Genomic DNA, 24,129 nt, shown 5'->3' on the forward strand with positions numbered 1-24,129 from the left:
TAGCATATTGAGATGCCTAGTTACCCACTAGGTCTCCCTCTGCAATGACCAATTGGGTACCAGCGCTGTTTGATTGGCTGGTTTTTTCACTGCTGTCCTGATAAATACTTGGCTGTACCAGTACGTTGTTATATGTCTTCTGAGCATCTGCACAACTCGATATAGGGCTGATTGCCATGGAACGTCGTTGCTATGCCTGATCATTATAAATAAATGAGCACATTTGCTTTGACTTGCTGGCGCCCACCCTTCTTCACTCAATGGGGAGAAAAAGCTAGCTCAGGGGAGGGAGGAAATAAAAAAAAAAAAAAAAAAAAAAAAAAAAAGCCTGCAGCAGCGATCAGAGCCCACCAACAGAAATCTCTGTTGGTGGGCAGAAAAGAAGGCGGGAAAGATTCATTTGGCTGTTAATTTGTATCACCATGCAGCACACTGTTAAAGTGAATCCGGGATAAACTTTTACTCATTGCATAATTGTGTTCCTTACATATAGTTTATAGAGCATTCCTCAAGCCAAATACTTTTTTTTAATTGGAAAAAGAAGACACCCCAAGAGCCCAATATAGTGTAGTAAGTTGGGTGATGGGTAAATGGAAAAGTATATGATAGATATACTCACAAGTTATGCAATTAGGCAACCACTGTATAGGCAGGTGAGGAGATTAGGCCTGTCCTCAATCAGGATTAAGATGTCGCTCTCTGTAGATTAGGAGAAGAAAGGGAATTCAACCCCTCCACCAGGGGTAGATGCTGATATTGTAAGGAGAACAGAGGCGCCAACAGAATAAAATATATCTAAAAACTTTAAAATTCCTCGGGAGGCGGTGGAGGACTCATCTCCCCGAAGCAGACATGATACTGTCGGTTTTAGTACAAACACATTTATTTATATACTCAAGCAAAGCGTTTCACGGGTATATTTTCCCGCTTCTTCAGGCAATAATTAACAGGAGTACACACAGTGCAGTCTTAAGGTCACGAGAGGCGCTTATCGTCATATTTGCTTCGAAGAGAGGAGTCCACCACCGCCTCCCAAGGAATTTTAAAGTTTTTAGATATATTTTATTCTGTTGGCGCCTCTGTTCTCCTTACAATACTTTTTTTTAATTGTTTTAATGCAGAGGGGAGGAGAGGAAGAGGAGAGGGGAGTAAAGTTTTCACAGGCTGAGGGGAGGAGATGCAGATCAGCTTGCCTGTGTGTAATGATCACAAACAGAACATGGCTGCTCTTATTGTGTCACAGGAAAAAATAATCATATACTGTTTGCAGCTAAACTTTATACAAGATATATACTTGTTAAATAGATATGTTACTTGTTAGTTTTTCATCTCGGATCCACTTTAAAGCTGCAGTGTGCTGAATTGTAAAAAATAGCCTGGTCACTAGGGGGGTGTAAGCCTGTGGTCCTCAAATGGTTAAGCAATACCAGTTGCCTGGCTGTCCTGCTGATCCTTTGCCTCATACTTTCAGCCATGGACCCTGAACAAGCATGCAGCAGATCAAGTGTTTCTGACATTGTCAGAAACACCATGCATGCTTGTTTCTGGAGAATTCAGACACTACTGCAGCCAAGCAGATCAACAGGGCTGCCAGGCAACTAGGTTTGTTTAAAAATAAATAAATATGGCAGTCTCCATATAACTCTCACCTCAGGTTCACTTTAAATTCTACAGAGTGCATCTGACTCAGCATTTGTGGGATATTTTTAGGGAAGAAAAAAAAAAGAAGTCTGTTTCCCATAGACCTCTCCCTTCAGAAGTTCGAGAACGTGAAGGATCTGCTGCCAACATCCAGCTTAGAGATGCCACAGGACACATTCAGGGGTATTTCCAAGTCCATGCCTTGACAAGTCAGACTTGTTTTGATGGCATGAACAGACCTACCCAAGGGGATTGGTTTTAGGTTGGCTTATCAGTAATTACTACAAGCACCTATCAACTAAGTAGCTGTTTCAGTCAGCAGTTCATGTACACGGACAAAAATCTTAAAAACAGGGAAATAAGCTTTTGGTCTTACCTGGCAAAACTTTTCTCCTGAGAAATAAAATGTTCTCTCTCTGAAAATAAAAAAGACACGCTGAGAAAAAAGCATTTGTACCTTTCACTATTGTACAGTGGCTGTTTGCGCAGTGTGGGCAGAAGTGACTATACAACCTAACAATTCGCTTGGAAATTGTAACAGAGGATGAATACACCAGTGTGTAATGCAAGCTGGCAAACTTTCATTGAGCTATAAAAAAAAAAAATTAAATCCTTCTCAGAAACTGAGATTTTCGCAGCAAGTAAAAGGTGAAAAAAAATAGCTGCAATATGCCACATTTACAATAAATTTCATAACTATCCATAACAATGAGCATTACTCACCAGACTGTAATTCTGTAACTCCAAGAACTTCTGCCCTGTTACCCCAAGATTCATTATCCAAATTGGCAGTTTCTAAGGCAAGACCAAAATACAGGCATTGTTTTATTACAGCTATTCATCATTCAACTGAATGCAGTCTGTAATACTAGCTTTACCCTTTTGTTTTTTATATAGAGTTTTTTGTGCACAACCCCATTTTAGAAAATTATATTTATGGCTTATATTTGGTAATCATAATGATAAAGTTAAAAATGAAAAAACACTTGCTTACCTACACGATCGCAAAAAATGTAAAAAATTCAAATACATGTGCACATATACTTATAACTAGGGATGCCCACCGAATTCCGTGGAATTCAGATTTCCGCGATTCCGATCGGAAATTGGCAATTCCGTTCCGTCGCATTGGACCAGAATTGCTATAGCGCTAAACAGTAATTCCGGAATTGCTATGCGGAATTCTGTCGGAATGCGGATTTTTTCAGCCAATTAGAAGGAAGACCCTAGACAGAAGCTTAAAAGTCAAAACAGGATTTCTGCATGAAAATCTGAATTTCTGCACCAATTAGAGTCTTAACAAAAACCAACCAATCCTACGTTAGCAACCAGCTCCCTAGCTACCGATAATCAGCTATCCCACCCATTTTGTATATAAGAGAGGTGTGCAGTCACGAAGCTTGTGGGTTTCAGTTTGGTGTTGGAGAGAGGAGAGACAGACCCATATTAGTTGTTTCAACATAAAACAATAGTCTTTTTAAAGACTGTATATAAACCAAGTCTTTTTAAAGACTGTGCGAGAGGGTTAGATTGGTGTGAGCTGTATTCGTAGTAGCTAGGTGTATTTGTGAGAGAGAGTGACAGTAGATTGTTAGTTTGAGTGATAGATTGTACTGTAGTGTGCTAGTAGTTGCTGTGTGAGGGTTAGACAGAGCCAGCCAGGCTGCAGGCTTAGTGTTTGACAGAGAGTTAGGTGGTGATTGATTAGTTGTGTAGTGCAATTTTTTGTGTGTTTGTTTTCTAAGTTCATTTTTTTTGTTTTCTTTACATTTTCTTTATTTCACCCCCTTATTTTCTTATCTGTTCTGTCGCTCATACCCCTTCCCCAATAAAGTTTGTGGCCCCAAAACGATGGAGCAAGAGGAGCAGCAATTTCCTGCCACTCCTAAAAGAAAATGGAGTGACGGTGTTGGTGGATCACGGCAAGTACGTGATCAGGTTGAGGGTGGCAGCAGCAGGAAGCGTTCCCCCCCCCCCCCCCCCCTGGCCAGAGAGGTCTTCCCTGTGTTTGCACGCAGGAAAATTTTGACTGAGCAGCAGGCGAAGAGAGTTGTCGATTATTTAGATCAGGAACCCTCTACCCCAGTCTGAGGGACTTGAAGCTAGTTGCAGCAGCACCAGTAGTGGCCAGGTTCCTTATGACCAGAACCCGACCGCAGCTGCTTCTCGACGAGGTTGCTTCCTCCCAGTACTCTCCTGCAGAAGAAAAGCACACCTACGTCGATAAGCGAGATGTGGAGAAGGATTGGGAGGAGGCATTGGAGGAGACCATGGGACCAAGCTCCCAAGAAGTGGTGGGTTCTGTGGTGACCTCGGCAAGCACCTCGTCATCACCCTTGTTGGTTTCCTCCAAAATATCACCTGTGTTCCAGCGTCAGGCCTCTGTCCCAGAAATGTTGCAGAGGAAGCGGATGCTCCCTGCAAGTGATCCGTTTGTTGTGAAAAATAATGCGCTCCTGGCAAGGTGTTGGGCCAACAGCTGCTGCCCTTCCAGTTTGTGGACTGTGCCCCCTCCACACAGAATGATTAACAGTGTTGCTCCACAATGGCAGATCCCCAGCCGCCATTATTTTGCCAGGAATGCTATCCCTGCCCTTCACCAGCACATTGTGGAGTGTGTCGGCTGGTCTAAGGATCACGCTGTCGGTGGCAAGGTGCACTTCACTATGGATGGCTGGAGCAGCAGGCATGGGCAAGGAAAATATCTAACTTTTACCGCCCATTGGGTCACCCTCCATGGTGCTGAGGAGGGTGCAAGGTCTGGGGCATCTTAGCTGGTGGTGCCGCCACGTGGGTTGAAGGGGAGGCCTGTTGGACAGAACAGGTAGCAGAGGGAAGTACAAGGCCAGTCTGCCATTGCTGAGCCTCCCAGCAAGTGGTCCCGCTCCTACACTGGTCTGCATCGATGGCAAGCAGTGCTGAAACTGGAATCCATGGACGAGAACAGGCTAACCGGATTTGTAATCCTTGCAGCCTTACAGGATCAGATTCGGCAGTGGCTGGCCCCCCCAAAAACTGGAGACAGGTGTAGTGGGGTCTGATAATGGTGCCAACATGCAAGCCGCCATTTCGCAAGGTGACTACACTCACTTACCTTGCTTGGCCCACGTCTTCAACCTTTTAGTGCAGAAATTTTCACGCACTTTTGATGGGTTGAAGGACGCTGTGGCCTCAGCACGAAAGGTGTCAGCCCACATCCGTCGCCTTGAAACTGCTGCAGCGCCGCCATAGCCTGCCACAGCACAGGCTTATTTCCGATTGTCCAACGCGGTGGAACTCCACCCTCCACATGCTGGAGAGGTTGTGGGAGCAGCGAATGGTGGTCAGGCTATACCTGTCTCAGACATCTTCCTCCAGAACAGAGCCACTGGACTACATTACTGGGGACCAGTGGCAGCTGATTAAACAGGTGTGCAAAGTGTTGGAGCAGGAAACAAATGTGGTCAGTGAGGAGCACTGCAGCATATCAGAAGTGCTCCCTCTTGCCTTCATGCCGGACAAGGTTCTTGAGAAACCCTAGGAAGCCCTACTGAACAGTGGCCTATCAAGTGGTGGAGTGAGTGAGCATGCTCAAGTCCTGGATGAGGAGGCAGAGCTTGTGGAAGCGGAAGAGCCCATTGTCCGGGGGTGGGAAGAAGATTGTGATGTGGAGCTGGAGCATGACGACAGTTCTGACAGCCAGGAAGATGTGATTAATGGCAGACATCTCTTCCCTATGGCTGCGCATATGCTCCAGTGCCTCCGTAAGGACCCCCCCCGACTAAAAACTCCAAAATCAAGGCTCGACATGTGGGTGGCCACCAACTTAGATCCCCAGTGCAAGGGGAAAATGCGGCAGTTCATACCACCCCCCCCCCTCCCAAGCAGACGCCAGGATGAGCCAGATCCGGGATTTCCTTCTTCGTTGGGTAGAAGATGAGTTTCCTGCACCTGTATGCCGGGCCCAAGCTACCAAGCCTCATCATACTCAGCAAAGGTCTGGTGGTCCCACTTCCAGCAGCAGCACCAATCGCCAATCTGTGAACCTGCTGAGTATGCTGAAGGAATTTTAATCAGCCAATGCCAGATACTCCTAGCAGAAGCACCACCAGCGGACAAAGTGGTCACCGCCAGCGGCTGGTCCGTATGGTGAATGATTACTTGGGGTCGGCCAGTGCCCCAGACAATATGGAGAGCAATGATGACCCCATGGACAAAACAACTGGATACCTGGCCTGAACTCATTCAGTATGCACTGGAGGTTCTGGCATGCCCCGCCGCCAGTGTTCTTTCGGAGCGAGTATTTAGTGCTGCAGGTGGAGTGGTCACCGACCAACGGACCCGTCTGTCCACAGACAATGTGGACATACATAAAAATGAACGAGTCATGGATCAGTAATAATTACAAGGCCCCTCTCACTGATTCATGATGATGATTAGACTAAATTACAATGTGCTGTTTTTCAAGCTTTAAAGGCTCTCCCTCTCAAACTCTGCTGCCTAAGTGCCTATCACTACCATCACATATTTTTGCATCTGAAGATCAAAAATATTCTGTTTTTGCATCAACCCAATGTAATATCACTAACCCTATGCTTTTGGCCAATGACTACTCCTGCTGCTTAAAAAAAAAATAAAAAAAATAAAAAAAATAAAAAAAAATTATGACTGCTGTGGAACCACCTCTAGGTCCCATGGCCTACAACAACTCCTGTTGCTTCAAAAAAAAAAAAAAAAAATGTAAAAAAATGTAAATAAAATAACCGGTGGAACAGCCAGTAGGTCCCATGGCCTACGAGGTTTCAAAAACGAGGTATCAAATGAGATTACTGACATTGTACCTCCGGAACGCGGAATTCCGTGAAATCAGAAATCGCCCTTTCCGATCATCCCTACCTCTAACAAGTACATTTCTCCAAGAGTTAGATGCGCTATAAAATACTTTTCTCCTATGTTCCTGTTGCTTACAGTAGGTAGTAGAAATCTGACAGGTTTTAGACTACCCCATCTCCCCATGGGGGATTCTCAGCATTTCCTTTACTTTTTACAAAAACATTCATTGGAAAGAATCTATACAAAGATGCTGGCCAGCATCCCTACTTGCTAGCACACTATTTTTGACTGAGCAACACCTGTTCAATAACTCTGAGAATACCCCATGAGGAGATGGACTAATTCAAAACCTTTCCAAACTGGTGATTTTAAGTACCAATGATAATCAAGCCATGCATCCCAATTTTTGAACAGTCCTATTTCATAACTTTTAGCATTTGTTTTTCAGAGCATTGGACTGAGTGGAGGTTTGCAATCTCAAAGTGATGTCATTTTTTCATGTTTTGATATGTCAGGTTCACTTTAATACAGATGGTGCATATCTTCAAGCATGAGGGTCAGTCATACTATTCCAGAAAAAAAAAAACCCACATACAGTAGGATGCGAAAGTTTGGGCAACCTTGTTAATAGTCATGATTTTCCTGTATAAATCGCTGGTTGTTATGATAAAAAATGTTAGTTAAAGCGGACCGAAACCAAACATTTTTTTAATTCAAAATATTTAGTTGCACCACTCTGACACATACAAAGATAAATAAACACTCCTTCAAACCTATGAGCATTTCAGTGCATGCTTTTCACCCTTCTCTTTTCATTACTAGGGTTATACAGGTGGCAGCCATTAGCAATTTCTTCATTGCCGGACACCACCTACTCCAGCATTTTGCCTGATTTTGTCCCAGCAATATGAAAGGAAGGGAGGGGTTCCTCCAATGCATGTAAAATATTTTATATTTGTCATCATGCAGCTGAAAAAAGGCTGCTATTTATTATTATAATTTAGAAAATAGATTTTATTCCTGAAATCTTGTATTTTTTAATTTGGGTCCACTTTAAATATATCTTATTGGAGACACACAGTGATATTTGAGAAGTGAAATTAAGTTTATTGGATTTACAGAAAGTGCGCAATAATTGTTTAAATAAAATTAGCCAGGTGCATAAAATTTGGGCACGGTTGTCATTTTACTGATTCCAAACCCTATAGAACTAATTATTGGAACTCAAATCGGATTGGTAATCTCAGTGACCCCTGACCTACATACATGGGTGAATCAAATAAGAAAGAGTATTTAACCACTTGAGGACCACAGTCTTTCTACCCCTTAAGGACCAGAGCCTTTTTCTCCATTCAGACCACTGCAGCTTTCACGGTTTATTGCTCGGTCATACAACCTACCACCTAAATGAATTTTACCTCCTTTTCTTGTCACTAATACAGCTTTCTTTTGGTGCTATCTGATTGCTGCTGCGAGTTTTAGTTTTTATTATATTCATCAAAAAAAACATGAATTTTGTCAAAAAAAAATGACTTTTTTAAACTTTCTGTGCTGACATTTTTCAAATAAAGTAAAATTTCATATACATTTGAGCGCGAAAGTTATTCTGCTACATGTCTTTGATTAAAAAAAACCAAAAACATTGTGTATATTTATTAGATTGGGTAAAAGTTATAGCGTTTACAAACTATGGTGCCAAAAGTGAATTTTCCCATTTTGGAGCATCACTGACTTTTCTGACCACCTGTCATGTTTCATGAGGTGCTAAAATTCCAGGATAGTACAAATACTCCCCAAATGACCCCATTTTGGAAAGAAGACATCCCAAAGTATTCACTAAGAGGCATGGTGAGTTCATAGAAGATTTTATTTTTTGTCACAAGTTAGCGGAAAATGACACTTTGCGACAAAAAAAAAAAAAAATTAAATCTGCCACGGACTCACTATGCTCCTCTCTGAATACCTTGAAGTGTCTACTTTCCAAAATGAGGTCATTTGTGGGGTTTGTTTACGGTCCTTGCATTTTGGGGGGTGCTAAATTGTAAGCACCCCTGTAAAGCCTAAAGGTGCTCATTGGACTTTGGGCCCCTTAGCGCAGTTAGGCTGCAAAAAAGTGCCACACATGTGGTATTGTCGTACTCAGGAGAAGTAGTATAATGTGTTTTGGGGTATATTTTTACACATACCCCTGCTGGGTGGGAGAAATCTCTGTAAATGACAATTTTTAGATTTTTTTTTTTTTTACACACACACACACACACACACACACACACACACACACACACACACACACACACACACACACACACACACACACACACACACACACACACACACACACACACACACACACACACACACACTTGTCCATTTACAGAGATATTTCTCCCACTCAGCATGGGTATGTGTAAAAATACACCACAAAACACATTATACTACTTCTCCTGAGTACAGCGGTACCACATGTGTGGCACTTTTTTGCACCCTAAGTGCGCTAAGGGGCCCAAAGTCCAATGAGTACCTTTAGGATTTCACAGGTCATTTTGCAACATTTGGTTTCAAGACTACGCCTCGCGGTTTAGGGCCCCTAAAATGCCAGGGCAGTATAGGAACCCCACAAATGACCCCATTTTAGAAAGAAGACGCCCCAAGGTATTCCATTAGGTGTATGGTGAGTTCATAGAAGATTTTATTTTTTGTCACAAGTAAGCGGAAATTGATTTTAATTGTCATTTTTCACAAAGTGTCATTTTCCGCTAACTTTTGACAAAAAATAAAATCTATGAACTCACCATACTCCTAACGGAATACCTTTGGGTGTCTTCTTTCTAAAATGGGGTCATTTGTGGGGTTCATATACTGCCCTGGCATTTTAGGGGCCCTAAACCGTGAGGAGTAGTCTTGAAACCAAATGTCGCAAAATGACCTGTGAAATCCTAAAGGTACTCATTGGACTTTGGGCCCCTTAGCGCACTTAGGGTGCAAAAAAGTGCCACACGTGGTACCGCTGTACTCAGGAGAAGTAGTATAATGTGTTTTGGGGTGTATTTTTACACATACCCATGCTGGGTGGGAGAAATCTCTCTGTAAATGGACAATTGTGTGTAAAAAAAAAAAAAAAATCAATTTACAGAGAGATTTCTCCCACCCAGCATGGGTATGTGTAAAAATACACCCCAAAACACATTATACTACTTCTGAGTACGGCGATATGACATGTGTGACACTTTTTTGCAGCCTAGGTGCGCTAAGGGGCCCAACATCCTATTCACAGGTCATTTTGAGGCATTTGTTTTCTAGACTACTCCTCACGGTTTAGGGCCCCTAAAATGCTAGGGCAGTATAGGAACCCCACAAGTGACCCCATTTTAGAAAGAAGACACCCCAAGGTATTCCGCTAGGTGTATGGTGAGTTCATAGAAGATTTTATTTTTTGTCACAAGTTAGTGAAAAATTATACTTTGTGAAAAAAACTATAAAAATCAATTTCCGCTAACTTTTGACAAAAAATAAAATCTTCTATGAACTCGTCATACATCTAACAGAATACCTTGGGGTGTCTTTTCTAAAAAGGGGTCACTTGTGGGGTTCCTATACTGCCCTGGCATTTTACGGGCCCAAAACCGTGAGTAGTCTGGAAACCAAATGTCTCAAAATGACTGTTCAGGGGTATAAGCATCTGCAAATTTTGATGACAGGTGGTCTATGAGGGGGCGAATTTTGTGGAACCGGTCATAAGCAGGGTGGCCTTTTAGATGACAGGTTGTATTGGGCCTGATCTGATGGATAGGAGTGCTAGGGGGGGGGTGACAGGAGGTGATTGATGGGTGTCTCAGGGGGTGGTTAGAGGGGAAATAGATGCAATCAATGCACTGGGGAGGTGATCGGAGGGGGGTCTGAGGGTTTGGCCGAGTGATCAGGAGCCCACACGGGGCAAATTAGGGCCTGATCTGATGGGTAGGTGTGCTAGGGGGTGACAGGAGGTGATTGATGGGTGTCTCAGGGTGTGATTAGTGGGGGGAATAGATGCAAGCAATGCACTGGCGAGGTGATCAGGGCTGGGGTCTGAGGGTGTGGGCGGGTGATTGGGTGCCCTAGGGGCACATAGGGGTCTAATCTGATGGGTAGCAGTGACAGGTGGTGACAGGGGGTGATTGATGGGTAATTAGTGGGTGTTTAGAGGAGAGAACAGATGCAATGCACTTGGGAGGTGATCTGACGTCGGATCTGCGGGTGATCCATTGGTGTGGGTGGGTGATCAGATTGCCCGCAAGGGGCAGGTTAGGGGCTGATTGATGGGTGGCAGTGACAGGGGGTGATTGATGGGTGGCAGTGACAGGGGGTGATTGATGGGTGGCAGTGACAGGGGGTGATTGATGGGTGGCAGTGACAGGGGGTGATTGATGGGTGATTGACAGATGATCAGTGGGTTATCACAGGGAAGAACAGATGTAAATAATGCACTGGCGAATTGATGGGGGGGGGGGGGGGTCTGAGGGCAATCTGAGCGTGGGCGGGTGATTGGGTGCCCGCAAGGGGCAGATTAGGGTCTGATCTGATAGGTCACAGTGACAGGTGGTGATAAGGGGTGATTGACGGGTAATTAGTGGGTGTTTAGAGAAGAGAACAGATGTAAACAATACACTTGGGAGGTGATTTGACGGCAGGTTTGCAAGCGATCTAATGGTGTGGGTGGGTGATCAGATTGCCCCCAAGGGGCAGGTAAGGGGCTGATTGATGGGTGGCAGTGACAGGGGGTGATTGACAGGTGATCAGGGGGGATAGATGCATACAGTAACACAGGGGGGGTGATCAGGAGTCATCAGGGGGCAGTTAAGGGAATTTTTTAAAAAAAAATAGCGTTGACAGATAGTGACAGGGAGTGATTGATGGGTTATTAGGGGGGTGATTGGGTGCAAACAGTGGTCTGGGGGGGTGGGCAGATCAGTGTGTTTAGGTGCAGACTAGGGTGGCTGCAGCCTGCCCTGGTGGTCCCTTGGACACTGGGACCACTAGGGCAGGAGGCAGCCTGTATAATACACTTTGTATACATTACAAAGTGTATTATACACTTAGAAGCGGCGATCGCGGGGTTAACAACCCGCCCGCGCTTCCGAACGGCCGGTGGGTTGTCGTCGCGGGTGGGCGGAGCCAGTTGACAGGGGAAGCGCGCGTCATCAATGACGCAATCGCTCCCCCGGCATGCCAAAAGGACGCAACACCCTTGGGCGTATTGCGGTCCTTTCGGCGTCCACTTTGCCGCCGCCCATCGGTTGTGGGTGGTCGGCAAGTGGTTAAGGGGGTCAGTTGTAAGTTTCCCTCTTTTAATTTTCTCTGAAGAGTGTGTGGTGTGAGTTAAACAGAGCTGTCCATGCTTGGAAGCCATCAAACCTGAATGAACTAGAGAGGTTTTGTAAAGAGGAATGGTCCACAATACCTTCAAGCAGAATCCAGACTTTCATTGGAACCTACAGGAAGCATTTAGAGGGTGCAATTTCTGCAAAAGGAGGATCTACTAAATATGGATTTAAAGAGGAACTGTAACATAAAAAGATCCCCTGGGGGGTACTCACCTCGGGTGGGGGAAGCCTCCGGATCCTAATGAGGCTTCCCACGCCGTCCTCCATCCGTCAGGGGTCTCGCTGCAGCCCTCCGTGGAGTCCGGGCAGCGGTGACGTCAATATTTACCTTCCTGGCTCCTGCGCAGGCGCTCTGACGGCTGTCGGCTCCGAACTACACGGAAATACCCGATCGCCTTCGGGTCCGCTCTACTGCGCAGGCGCAAGTTTCCTGCGCCTGCGCAGTAGAGCGGACCCGAATGAGATCGGGTATTTCCGTGTAGTTCGGAATGGAAAGCCGCCACAGCGCCCCCGCTGGAGCCAGCAAAGGTAAATATTGAAATGACAGTCGGCACAGTCGCCGGCTGTTCGGAGGGCTGCGGAGAGACCCCCGTGGGACAGAGGACGGCGTGGGAAGCCTCATTAGGATCCGGAGGCTTCCCCCACCCGAGGTGAGTACCCCCCAGGGGATCTTTTGAATGTTACAGAGTCTGTTTAATTTTTTATCTGTGGTGCCCAAATTTATGCACCTGCCCAATTTTGTTTAAACAATTATTGCACTTTCTGTAAAGTCAATAAACTTCATTTCACTTCTCAAATATCACTGTGTGCTTCTCCTATATGATATATTTGACCTTTTTTTTATCGTAACAACCAACGATTTATACAGGAAAATCATAACTTAACAAAGTTGCCCTAACTTTTACATCCCATGGTATATAAGTAAATACTTGTTCTACTTATATAACATGTATGGTACTGTTCATGTTTTGATTTTAGTGAATTTTATATAGTACATATAGAGAAAACTATGCTGGACATTTTCCATCTTTATTGCTTCTGAGTGAAGCCAATCCTGATGTAATTTTCTCCCCTCTGCTTAAAATGGTGTATGCATTGCCCGCCTTCCTCCCCACTGAGCCCTGTACTAGAAACTGCACCATCCGATCTAGTTTGCTGTAAACCACATGATAGCAGAGCATACATCAGCTTCTGCAGAGGGCTGATACGATTTAGCTTCTATTTCCCTTCTGAGCTTCGCGTCTCTCTCCCTGAACTGCCCTCATTCATCATCCACATTCCTATTCCTCGCTGATTGGCTGTCTGTTAAGCAAGGTGTGTAGGAGGATCTGCAGATCTCAGACTATGAATGCATTTTGCAGGAACAGATCTTTTGCAGATACTGATCTGTTGAATGTGTACAGCATCTTTGTGTGCAGCATCTTGCAAAGATTTTTATCTGATGAGGAGTTCAGCTCCATAGAATAGACTGTATGAATGACTCTCACACTACATGAAATGGGGTAAAATTGGTCTGTGATCTTGCTTTTTCCAAAGACTTATCTCAAGTGTGTATGTAGCATAAGAGTCATATGAAGGCTGACATTTATTTCATATTGTCTGGCTGTCCTGCTGATCCTCTGCCTCTAATGCTGGGTACACACCATGCGTTTTCCCACTCGATCCGCAGGTCGATCGGGATCGATTCGACTATTTCCGACATGCTCTATTCGGGCTTCGATCATTCCTGCCGTCAATTTGCATGTTAGGTATGCCAAATTGACGGCAGGAACAATCGAAAACCCGAATCGAGCATGTCGGAAATAGTCGAATCGATCCCGATCGACCCGCAGATTGAGCAGGAAAATGCATGGTGTGTACCCAGCATAATACTTTTAGCCATAGCCACTGAACAAGCACGCAGATCAGGTGTTTGATATTATCAGATCTGACAAGATTAGCTGCATACTTGTTTCTGGTGTTATTCAGACACTAATGCAGCCAAATAGATAAGCAGGGCTGCCAGGCAACTGGTGCTTATTTAAAGGGAACCATAACTGAGGGGGATATGGAGGTTTCCTTTACCAGTTGCTTGTCAGTCCTGCAGATCTCTTTGGTTGCAGCAGTGGCTAAAATCACACACTAGAAACAAGCATGCAGCTAATCCAGTCTGACTTCAGTCAGAGCACCTGATCTGCATGCTTATTGAGGGGCTGTGGCTAAAAGCATTACAGACACAGGATCAGCAGGAGAGTCCAGCAACTGGTATTATTTGAAAAAGAAAAATTCATATCCTTTTCAGTTTCGGTTCCCTTCAAGTAGTAGGGATGAAAACAGATTAGAGGTTAATAAATGCAAGCTTAGATAGGAAGTTATATATAGTCACCAGAAAAAAATACTGGCTAAATCACACGTAATTTATCTGATGTGCACTGTATTCACAGTTGTCATGACTAGAATCAAGACTACTGTTTGGCATAAAAATGCATACCAGTTTCTAGGCTGGCTATACAATCATCCATTTCAGCAATAAGTTTAGAAGCTTCCGATAGGCTTGTCTGTATTTGCTTCACTTGCACCTACAAGGAAAAAAGCAAACATTAGAGACTAAATTGTAATCCTCAACGATAAAAACCAACAAAATTGAGCTTCCAATGCCTGATAAGGTCAGACGGGTACTACAAAAGGCACATGGACGGAGCAAAAGCCCTTTCTGTCTCTGTACTCCACGCAATCCAAGCAAGTTATAGCATAGCACTCACAAGGCAAGCCACAACTACTGTCCCACAACTGAGCAGAGTTCCTGTATGAAACTGCTGGGGTGGATCCTGGAATAATGGTGGACTGAATACACAATGATAAAAGCTCTGGGCAAACTATGGCCCGCTGGTCGTATCCCATGGTCCGCTGGTCGTAACCCATGGGCCATAGCATGTTACGTGCTGGCATATATTGGCAGTGTGTCACGTGATGCCACAGTGGCCAAGGAGACTAGGTACTGGGAACTGTGATTAGGTTAGTAAACCAGGGCTGTGGAGTGAATACAAAAATCATCCGACTCCAACTCAAGACTCCTCAGATTATGAAACAGACTCCAGGTACCCAAAATTACTCAGACTGACTCCACAGCACTGGAGTAAACCCTCTTGCTTAAAGAGGAACTCCAGTGAAAATGTAATAAAAAAGGGGCTTAATTTTTACAATAATTATGTATAAATGATTTAGTCAGTGTTTGCCCATTGTAAAATCTTTTAAATCCCTGATTTACATTCTGACATTACATGGTGACATTTTTACTGTTGGCAGGTGATGTAGCTGCTGCATGCTTTTTTGGCAGGTGGAAACAGCTGTAAACAGCCATTTCCCACAATGCAACTAGGTTCACAGACAGGAAACTGCCAGGAGTACCACGTCCTCAGTTTCTTGTGGGAGGGGTTTCACCACAATATCAGACCCTGATGGTCTGTGTGTGAAAAGGAATAGATTTCTCATGGAAAAAGGGGGTATTAGCTAGATTGGGATAAAGTTCAATTTTTGGTCGAAGTTTCTCTTTTAGCCCATAACTCTGCAAGGAGTGAGGAAAAGAGGAGAGGAATGTGGCCCGGGCCACGTACAGCTTGCCCAGCCCTGGCTAGTGTTCCTTTGACTTGCTCCAATGATGTAGCATTCATGCAGAAGTCACACCCCTAAAGGAGTTCAGACTCCTTTAGGAAACAGGAGTTTTTAAGCTACAACTGCAGAATACAGTAGAACTGAATAATAAGATACTGAATTCAGCCCGATTACAATAAAAACAGTACTGACCCATTACTGACAATTGAAAATTGCTTCAGACAGCTTTTTCAAAGATGGTACAGTAAATATGAGTACTAGGATATTCGCTTGCATTTTCACAAACAAAATAAAACGTCCCTTCATATAACTATCCATACAAACAAGGCGGTACAAAAGTCTGATAAAGTCTGATGCAGTCCATGTAGTCTTGTGTCAAATCCCCCCCCCCCCCTCCCCACGAAATCATACAGTTTGCTGGTATCTGGTGGCCCTCCTTCCCCACACAGTTCCCTGGTGTCTATAATGTCTCCTCGCTTCCCTATACAGTTCCCCCTACCCTATACAGTTCTCGGATGTTTTGTGGTCCCCCCTGGCATCCCTTAACAGTTGTCTGGTGTATAGTGACCCCCCCCCCCTCCCCCTCCATATACAGTTCCCTAGTGTCTACTGCCTTCTCCCTCCCTCCCCCATATGTCTTCCCTGGTGATTTAGGGATTCACTGCCAATATACAGTGGTTTGCAAAAGTATACACATTTTGGCATATTACTGCTACAAACAAATCAATTGTATTGGAATTCCACGTGATAGACCAATACAAAGTGGTGTACACATGAGAAGTGGAATTTAAATCATACATGATTCCAAACTTTTTTTTACAAATAACTGCAAAGTGGGGTGTGCGTAATTATTCAGCTCCCTTTGGTCTGAGTGCAGTCAGTTGCCCATAGACATTGCCTGATGAGTGCTAATGACTAAATAGAGTGCACCTGTGTGTAATCCAATGTCAGTACAAATACAGCTGCTCTGTGACGGCCTCAGAGGTTGTCTCAAGGTCCGTTCACATCTAAGAATCGCAAAACGCTTTGCGGGAGTGATTTTCCCGCGATTACGCGTAAAAAAAAATAATTAAAAAAAATCACTGGACACTGCAGCGGTTTTGGAGCGATCGCGATTAGCGGTGCTATGCATGCTAATCGTGATCGCTAATCGTGAACCGTCGGCAAACCGCTGCATGTAACACGTTTGTGGTTAACACGAACCGCAAACACGGCAGTGAAAACACTGCCATGTTTTACATGTTGTAGTGTTTTCTTAAAAAAACGTTAGCGGTTTGCCTTGAGCGGGAATCGCGCGATTCACACTCAAGTGAGAACGGGCCCTAGGAAAATATTGGGAGCAACAACACCATGAAGTCCAAAGAACACACCAGACAGGCCAGGGATAAAGTTATTGAGAAATTTAAAGCAGGCTTAGGCTACAATAAAATTTCCAAAGCCTTGAACATCCCACTGACCACTGTTCAAACGATCATTCAGAGATGGAAGGAGTATGGCACAACTGTAAACCTACCAAGACAAGGCCGTCCACCTAAACTCACAGGCAGAACAAGGAGAGCGCTGATCAGAAATACAGTCAAGAGGCCCATGGTGACTCTGGACGAGCTGCAGAGATCTACAGCTCATGAGGCAGAATCTGTCCATAGTAAAACTATTAGTCGTGCACTGCACAAAATTGGCCATTATGGAAGAGAGGCAAGAAGAAAGCCATTGTTAACAGAAAAGCATAAAAAGTCCCGTTTGCAGTTTGCCACAAGCCATGTGGGGGACACAGCAAACATGCGGAAGAAGGTGCTCTGGTCAGATGAGACCAAAATGGAACTTTTTGGCCAAAATGGAAAAACGCTATGTGTGGCGGAAAACCCTGCACATCACTCTGAACACACCATCCCCACTGTCAAATATGGTGGTGGCAGCATCATGCTCTGTGGGTGCTTCTCTTCAGCAGGGACAGGGAAGCTGGTCAGAGTTGATGGGAAGATGGATGGAGCCAAATGCAGGGCAATCTTGGAAGAAAACCTCTTGGAGTCTGCAATAGAGGCGAGACTGGGGTGGAGGTTCACCTTCCAGCAGGACAACAACCCTAAACATAAAAGCCAGGGCAACAATGCAATGGTTTAAAGCAAAACATATCCATGTGTTAGAATGGCCCACTCTAAGTCCAGATCTATGGTAAATCCAATCAAGAATCTGTAGCAAGATCTGCAAACTGCTGTTCACAAACGTTGTCCATCTAATCTGACTGAGTTGGAGCGGTTTCGCAAAGAAGAATGGGCAAGGATTTCAGTCTCTAGATGTGCAAAGCTGGTAGAGACATACCCTAAAATAGACTGGCAGCTGTAATTGCAGCAAAAGGTGGTTCTACAAAGTATTGACTCAGGGGGTTGAATAATTACGCACACCCCACTTTGCAGTTTTTTTTTTTTTTAATGTTTGGAATCTTATATGATTTTTGTTCCACGTCTCATGTGTACACCACTTTACTGGTCTCTCACATGGAATTCCCAATAAAATTGATTCAGGTTTGTTGCAGTAATATGACAAAATGTGGAAAACTTCAAGGGGGCTGAATACTTTTGCAAACCACTGTAGCTTCCTTGGTGTAGAGTGGGCCAAACATAATGCAATGTTGGAAAACGGCGTGAGGGCCAAACTTGATGGCTCCGTGCGCCAGAGTATGCAACTTCACTGCCAACTGTAGGCAGCTTGGAATTGGCTCAATAAAATGCTCAAAGATTAGTGCAGTCCCAAGCAGAATACAATCTGCATGAAATCATCACAAAAAGCTGGAATTATCTTCTTGACCATCTTCACTAAGATGGTAACAGAGCAACCCATCTGTACACTGATCAATGTTAACTATTGCCTGGAGAATTCCAGAAAGTTGGTCAGGCAAATATTTCAGGCAACATTTATCTTGTGTGAGTACATAGCTCAACATTCATTCAGAGTGCAGCCTGCAAACAGTACAGTTGTGCGAGGAACCAGAGCATTCATAGAACTCATTCAAAGCGATTCACGGACACAGAGGGATCACATGACAGATCACACTAGAATGCTGAACAACATATAGCATAGAATGTACCTGAGCTGAAGAAAGCAGCTTGCCATAAAGGGAGACTTTTCTTTCATGTCCCAGTAGCTTACTTTTCTTAGAGTATATGGATTTCAGATTTTTCAGTGTCACGCCAAAGTTCAGCAGCTAAGGAAAATAAAGCACATAGGTAAATCATTTCATCCAACAAAGCAAAAGGGAACTTAATCCAATCGTATTTTTACCTCATTTTCTGTGCACATCCTCATGGCCTCCCAGAGCAAGCTGTTCACTTCAACTAGAGGCTTCTCCTGCAGTTCTGTGTACAGCTTCAGACTAAGGATATAAATATATGTTATATATAACAAATGTCTGAGATTCTCTATGAGCGGTCTTAGAGTAATACAATAATTCTAATATTTCATGTATAAGCCTATCCCAGTGGAGATATCTTTAGTGATCCAGAAAACCGAAAGTGAATTCTCTTTTTGTAAAAAAAAAAAAAAAAAAAAAAAAGCATGGTCTGATTATGTGTACAAATGGTCAGTAAATAATTAGTACAACATCATATGATCACTGCATTGCAGATTATAAATGGCCCAGCCACACGGCAGACACCTTGTGAAAAACACGGTGAGAAGATTTAATTCCATTCATCTGTACATTTGGAAACCTATCCTACATCAGCGCGTCACTGAACAACCCCTGGATTTGTAAGAATGATTCTAATTGCATAAGCCAGGGGTCAGGAACCTTTTTGGTTGTGAGAGACAGTGCGCATGCGCAGCAGAGGGCTCACATCCCTGTTGCCATGGTGATGTTTACACAGTTGATCCTCCGGGCAGCGGAAGTGTCAGACACGTCTTCAGCTTTTCTTGGGTTTCAGCAACATCAGCAATTTCCCAAAGAGCCAGACAGGAGAAATACTAACAGCTTGTATAATTAGCTAGCTAACTTGGGGGTTGATTCACTTTGTAGGACGAGATCCCCACACTTTGGCCCAACAGGCTGCCTGTCAAGCGACAGGCAGCCTAGTGGGCCAATCAAAGTGCAGGTATCTTGTCCTACAAAGTCATTGGATCTCACAGGGTCCAGAGTGGGACAATTGAAGCAGCTGTTAGTTTTTTCTTTTGGGGGGGGGGGGGGGGAGCGCGAGTAAGTTAGTAGTACACACTACAGAAGTAGCGTGCCTACTTTGAAAATGTTATTTGCGCTGTCACACTAAGCTGCGCTGCTTGAGCAGTGTAGCTTAGTGAATCAACCCCTACTGAATTATATGTGAGCCAGATGTAGCCATCAAAAGAGCCACTCCTGGCTCCCGAGCCATAGGTTGCCTAACCCTGGCATAGGCTCATGGGAACTTTCTGGCTTACTTGTACTTGTTTGTAAAAAGGTTTGAATCAAATTAAGTTTACCACACTAATCGGGCAGGTCTATGGAATACCTCATAACTATGTCACAAGCTGTCCGATTCGTAGCTTCACCACTGGTCATCACTGATGATTTGTCACTGTGGTGATCATATGAAGTGGTAGCAGTGGCAATTGTTGCCAAGGGTTAAAGAAGTGTTATATTGTACTTCTTGATGCACTAGGCATTTTATACAATCAGGGCCCGTTCACACTAGGGGCGTTTCCGCCTTTTTTCAAGTGCAGGTGACTTCCAAAAAATAAAAAAATTTAAAATCGCCCACAAAAAGCTTGTGCAACGATTCACTAAAGGAGAGTTCACAGCTGATCGGTTTGTTTCCGATCCGCTCAGCAAAGCGGTGCCTGTACCATTTTTGAGGAGTTTTTACTATAATGGAAGGTATAGGAAAACCGAAAAAAGCTCACAAAATCGCTTTGTGCATTGACTGCGTGAGCGTTTTTAAGAATAAATACATTGTATTCTTTTCCAGGTCAAAAACCCAAAACACTTGCGTTTTCGTTTTTAGGTGTGAATGAGGCCTCAAAGTATACAGTGTCTCTCGGTGTAATTTGTAAAGTTCTGGTAAAAAAGGTAAAAAAAAAAATAAAAAAATTATATGCCATATATATGAGACTACAAGTCGAGGAACTTAAGTTCTTATCCATAAAAGTAAAAGGGGGGAGGTTTGAACACCAAACTAATACAAGAGTCAGACCTAAATTTCGGACTTCTAGCCTGTAAGATGCCGGTTCTGCTGTCATAATTAACTCTATGAGTAAACCCTGGTGCCCTTCTGCTAGTAAAGCTAATCGTAAAAGTACAGTACAAGTAAAACTAATCAGGGATAATACAGTGCAGCCAGTGTCCCCTCTGCTGATAAACCCCATCCTGTTACAAATGCACACACAGTGCCGATAATAGCATTCTGCAATCTTCTAACCTCCCCCAATCACTGCTTCTTCATCCTCTCCCGTACAGACTGAGTTGCCCATCTTCTACGTGGAGATAGAGGATCCCGTCCTCTGTCCAGATAAAGCTATCGCTGCTCGCCTTTCTCATGTTATCAAGCAATGGCATTACAGTGTGGCATCCCCACTGCTGGCAAACTCTAAAGTGCTGAAGGCACTCCTTCCCTGTCCAATATGTAAAGAAAGGAGAACAGAGAGCCCAATATAGTGTAGTAAGTATGTACCAATAGGGTATGGTAAAAGGAGTATAATTTTATACTCACAAGCCAGGGTTACCTCCAGGCAACCACTGTATAAGCAGGTGAGGATATTAGCCTGTCACCACTCAGGATTAAGAAGTCGCTCTCTGCAGATAGGAGAAAGAAAGGGGTATCCTCCTCCACCATGGGTGGATATCAATTGTCACTGAGGCGCCAGGTGTAACCCTGACCATATACTGGGAGAGTTCTCTATGTTAGAGCTGTGTTCAGGATTTTATGCATCGTGTTATTGCCTATGTACTTCTGCAGTTACCCTTTACTTCTGGCATTCTGTAACATTTAATAGCTTTGTTGAATGTATAATAAAACTTTTTAGTGAGCAGACCTGATAATCTTGTGATCCACTATGGCTTCAATTCATCAAAGGGTGTTCGATAACAAAATCCCAGTCCTTAAAATACCGCATTCGGTATTTTACACTTCACTGTGCTAATTCATTAATATTTTCACATGTGTGGTAGAGGTTCGTTAAGTTACTGAAGTACTATGGCTTCAGTTCATCAAAGGCTGTTAGATAACAGCAGAGTGGTGCAGAGCAGCTTGGAATGTCTCTGTGTTGTTACAAGCTGATAACAATAGAAGGCATCCAGACATCCCTTTATGTAAACGTGTTATATTTACTGTTACTTATACTGCCTCTGCTGCTCTGAATCTGTCCATCAGTGTTTCTTAACATTTTACTTATTTGCCACAACGTAGATAAACTTCCTGGAGACATTACAAATGCCATGCTTGGTGATTTCACCACTTGCATCTTTGCATATTCAAACAGGGACTCAAAGGGTTAAACGACCGAAGGACATCTGGGGATATCTTTTGTCCCGTTCTCTCTGCTCACTGCCTGGGGGGTCTGAAAGCTTGTGTGGAGAAGCCTGTGACCTATCAGCACCTATCAGCGGCACTTGCAGGAGAACAGGGGCTGTTTCTATTGGCTGCCTGCTCCTGTTAATCATGAAAACATTCACACAGAAGGCTTTCGAAGCCTGTAACGACAGGGGAGAGCTGGAGATAAACACCGAATGTGCTAGCGAATGTGGTAACCTTGATGAATTAACATTTACTGACATTTGCTGACATGTGTTGAGCACAAGTCGGTAATTTATCTCATTGCTCTGTCATTTCAGCTTCTCATTCGGTAACAGCTTTGATGAATTAACATTTTCTTAAGTGCTCCGTTAACTCGCTGTTTTCTGCATTACCGAATGCGGTAATGCTTGATGAATTGAAGCCTATATCTGCACATGGTTCTCGCCCCATCTTTATAAGAGGATTCAGACCAACACGGCACACTTTTATGGGTTGACTTGTACTCGAGTTGCCCTATACTTCCAGCTTCACAGGGTCAAATATTTGGATCGACTTATACACAGTCGACATATTCCAGTATATACGGTAGTTTTGTGTATATTCAAAAACTGCTTAGAATCAAATATCCCTGCCCTAGTCTGCAGCTAATTCTAGAAGAAACCAGTTTGCCCACCAGTAATGTGCATGTGATTCCCGTCCAATTCCCCGCACGCAAATTTTGCTGCTTTGAAATTCATGAGTGAAAGAAAAAACGAGGACGGCATGCAGCATAAAATTGTGTCGTGCATCAGAGTCCCATAGCCGTGCATGGCAGGCCTAGAGGGGATTTGGATGTGATCTCACATCACATCAAGTGGTTGCATTACGTCTCACAGGTGCAGACCGACACAGTGGAAATGTAGCATAAGCTTTTAGGACATGTCAGAAAACAAGAGTTCCCAAAACAACAAGAACGAACATTTAAATGTCATGTAAATGGTGGTGTAAACATGGATCTCACTATCACCACAAGGTAGCAGTGCAAATCTAAACACTAGAAATCACAAACACACACAAAATTAACGAAAAACACTTACTCTTCAATTATTTGAAACAAGGCCCGACATTCCTCATCATACACTTGATATTCAGCTTGGTAAATGTAACGATCTAGCAATAGGTCTGTAGAAGAGATGGCTTCACGATTTCCAAGCTAAGATGTAAAGGGGGAAAAAAAAACCTCAGGAGATGCACACTACGGTATAAATTACTAGTGATCTATAGGCATTTTTGGAAACAAAAAACCTCATTTTACAGAACAGCTTAATCCCCAAAACGCTCAATATTAGACAAGACTGGATAAAGGATCTGACATCCGTAGGTTTATATTCACCACACTCCAGCATTTATACACCACACAGAGGAGCACGTATATTACACATATGAAGCGTGTTCCACATCCAGGCCAACATTATGTCTGATGACGTGGAAAACAATTACTCAAAAGGGAACCCAAACTAGTGAACTTTTTCTGAGCAGGGCACATGAAGAGAAAGGGATATACAGGTCCTTCTCAAAAAATTAGCATATTGTGATAAAAGTTCATTATTTTCTGTAATGTACTGATAAACATTAGACTTTCATAGATTTTAGATTCATTACACACAACTGAAGTAGTTCAAGCCTTTTATTGTTTTAATATTGACGATTTTGGCATACAGCTCATTAAAAACAAAATTCCTATCTCAAAAAATTAGCATATCATGAAAAGGTTCTCTAAACGAGCTATTAACCTAATCATCTAAATCAACGAATTAACTCTAAACACCTGCAAAAGATTCCTGAGGCTTTTAAAAACTCCCAGCCTGGTTCATTACTCAAAACCGCAATAATGGGAAAAGGCCCATACACACGTCGGATTTCCACGGACGGGTCGTTTGAACGTCCTGTCGTTCCGTCGTTCGCCCGCTAAATCGGGCGTGTGTACAGACTGTCGTTCACTCAATCGGCGGATCGCTCAAACTCACCCTTATCAAGCAAACGACAGTCTGTACACACGCCCGATTTAGCGGGGCGAACGACGGGACGTTAAAACGACCCGTCCGCGGAAATCCGACGTGTGTATGGGCCTTAAGACTGCTGTCCAGATGGCCATCATTGACACCCTCAAGCAAGAGGGTAAGACACAGAAAGAAATTTCTAAACGAATAGCTTGTTCCCAGAGTGCTGTATCAAGGCACCTCAGTGGGAAGTCTGTGGGAAGGAAC

At 43.7% G+C, this 24,129-nt stretch overlaps 1 protein-coding gene across 1 annotated transcript in view; it reads right to left on the reverse strand.

Moving 5' to 3' along the window:
- Positions 1 to 24,129, reverse strand: part of KNL1 (kinetochore scaffold 1) — a 116,758-nt gene that overhangs the window by 12,235 nt on the left and 80,394 nt on the right. Inside the window, exons 14-19 of the mRNA XM_068253383.1 lie at positions 22,960 to 23,075; positions 18,684 to 18,774; positions 18,490 to 18,606; positions 14,284 to 14,371; positions 2,365 to 2,436; positions 2,018 to 2,057 (exon numbers count right to left, since the gene is read on the reverse strand). Coding sequence (XP_068109484.1) covers positions 2,018 to 2,057; positions 2,365 to 2,436; positions 14,284 to 14,371; positions 18,490 to 18,606; positions 18,684 to 18,774; positions 22,960 to 23,075 — 524 coding nt within the window. The remainder of the gene's footprint in view (positions 1 to 2,017; positions 2,058 to 2,364; positions 2,437 to 14,283; positions 14,372 to 18,489; positions 18,607 to 18,683; positions 18,775 to 22,959; positions 23,076 to 24,129) is intronic.

Source organism: Hyperolius riggenbachi, chromosome 9, assembly GCF_040937935.1.
Source record: "Hyperolius riggenbachi isolate aHypRig1 chromosome 9, aHypRig1.pri, whole genome shotgun sequence".
Taxonomy (NCBI): Eukaryota; Metazoa; Chordata; class Amphibia; order Anura; family Hyperoliidae; genus Hyperolius; species Hyperolius riggenbachi.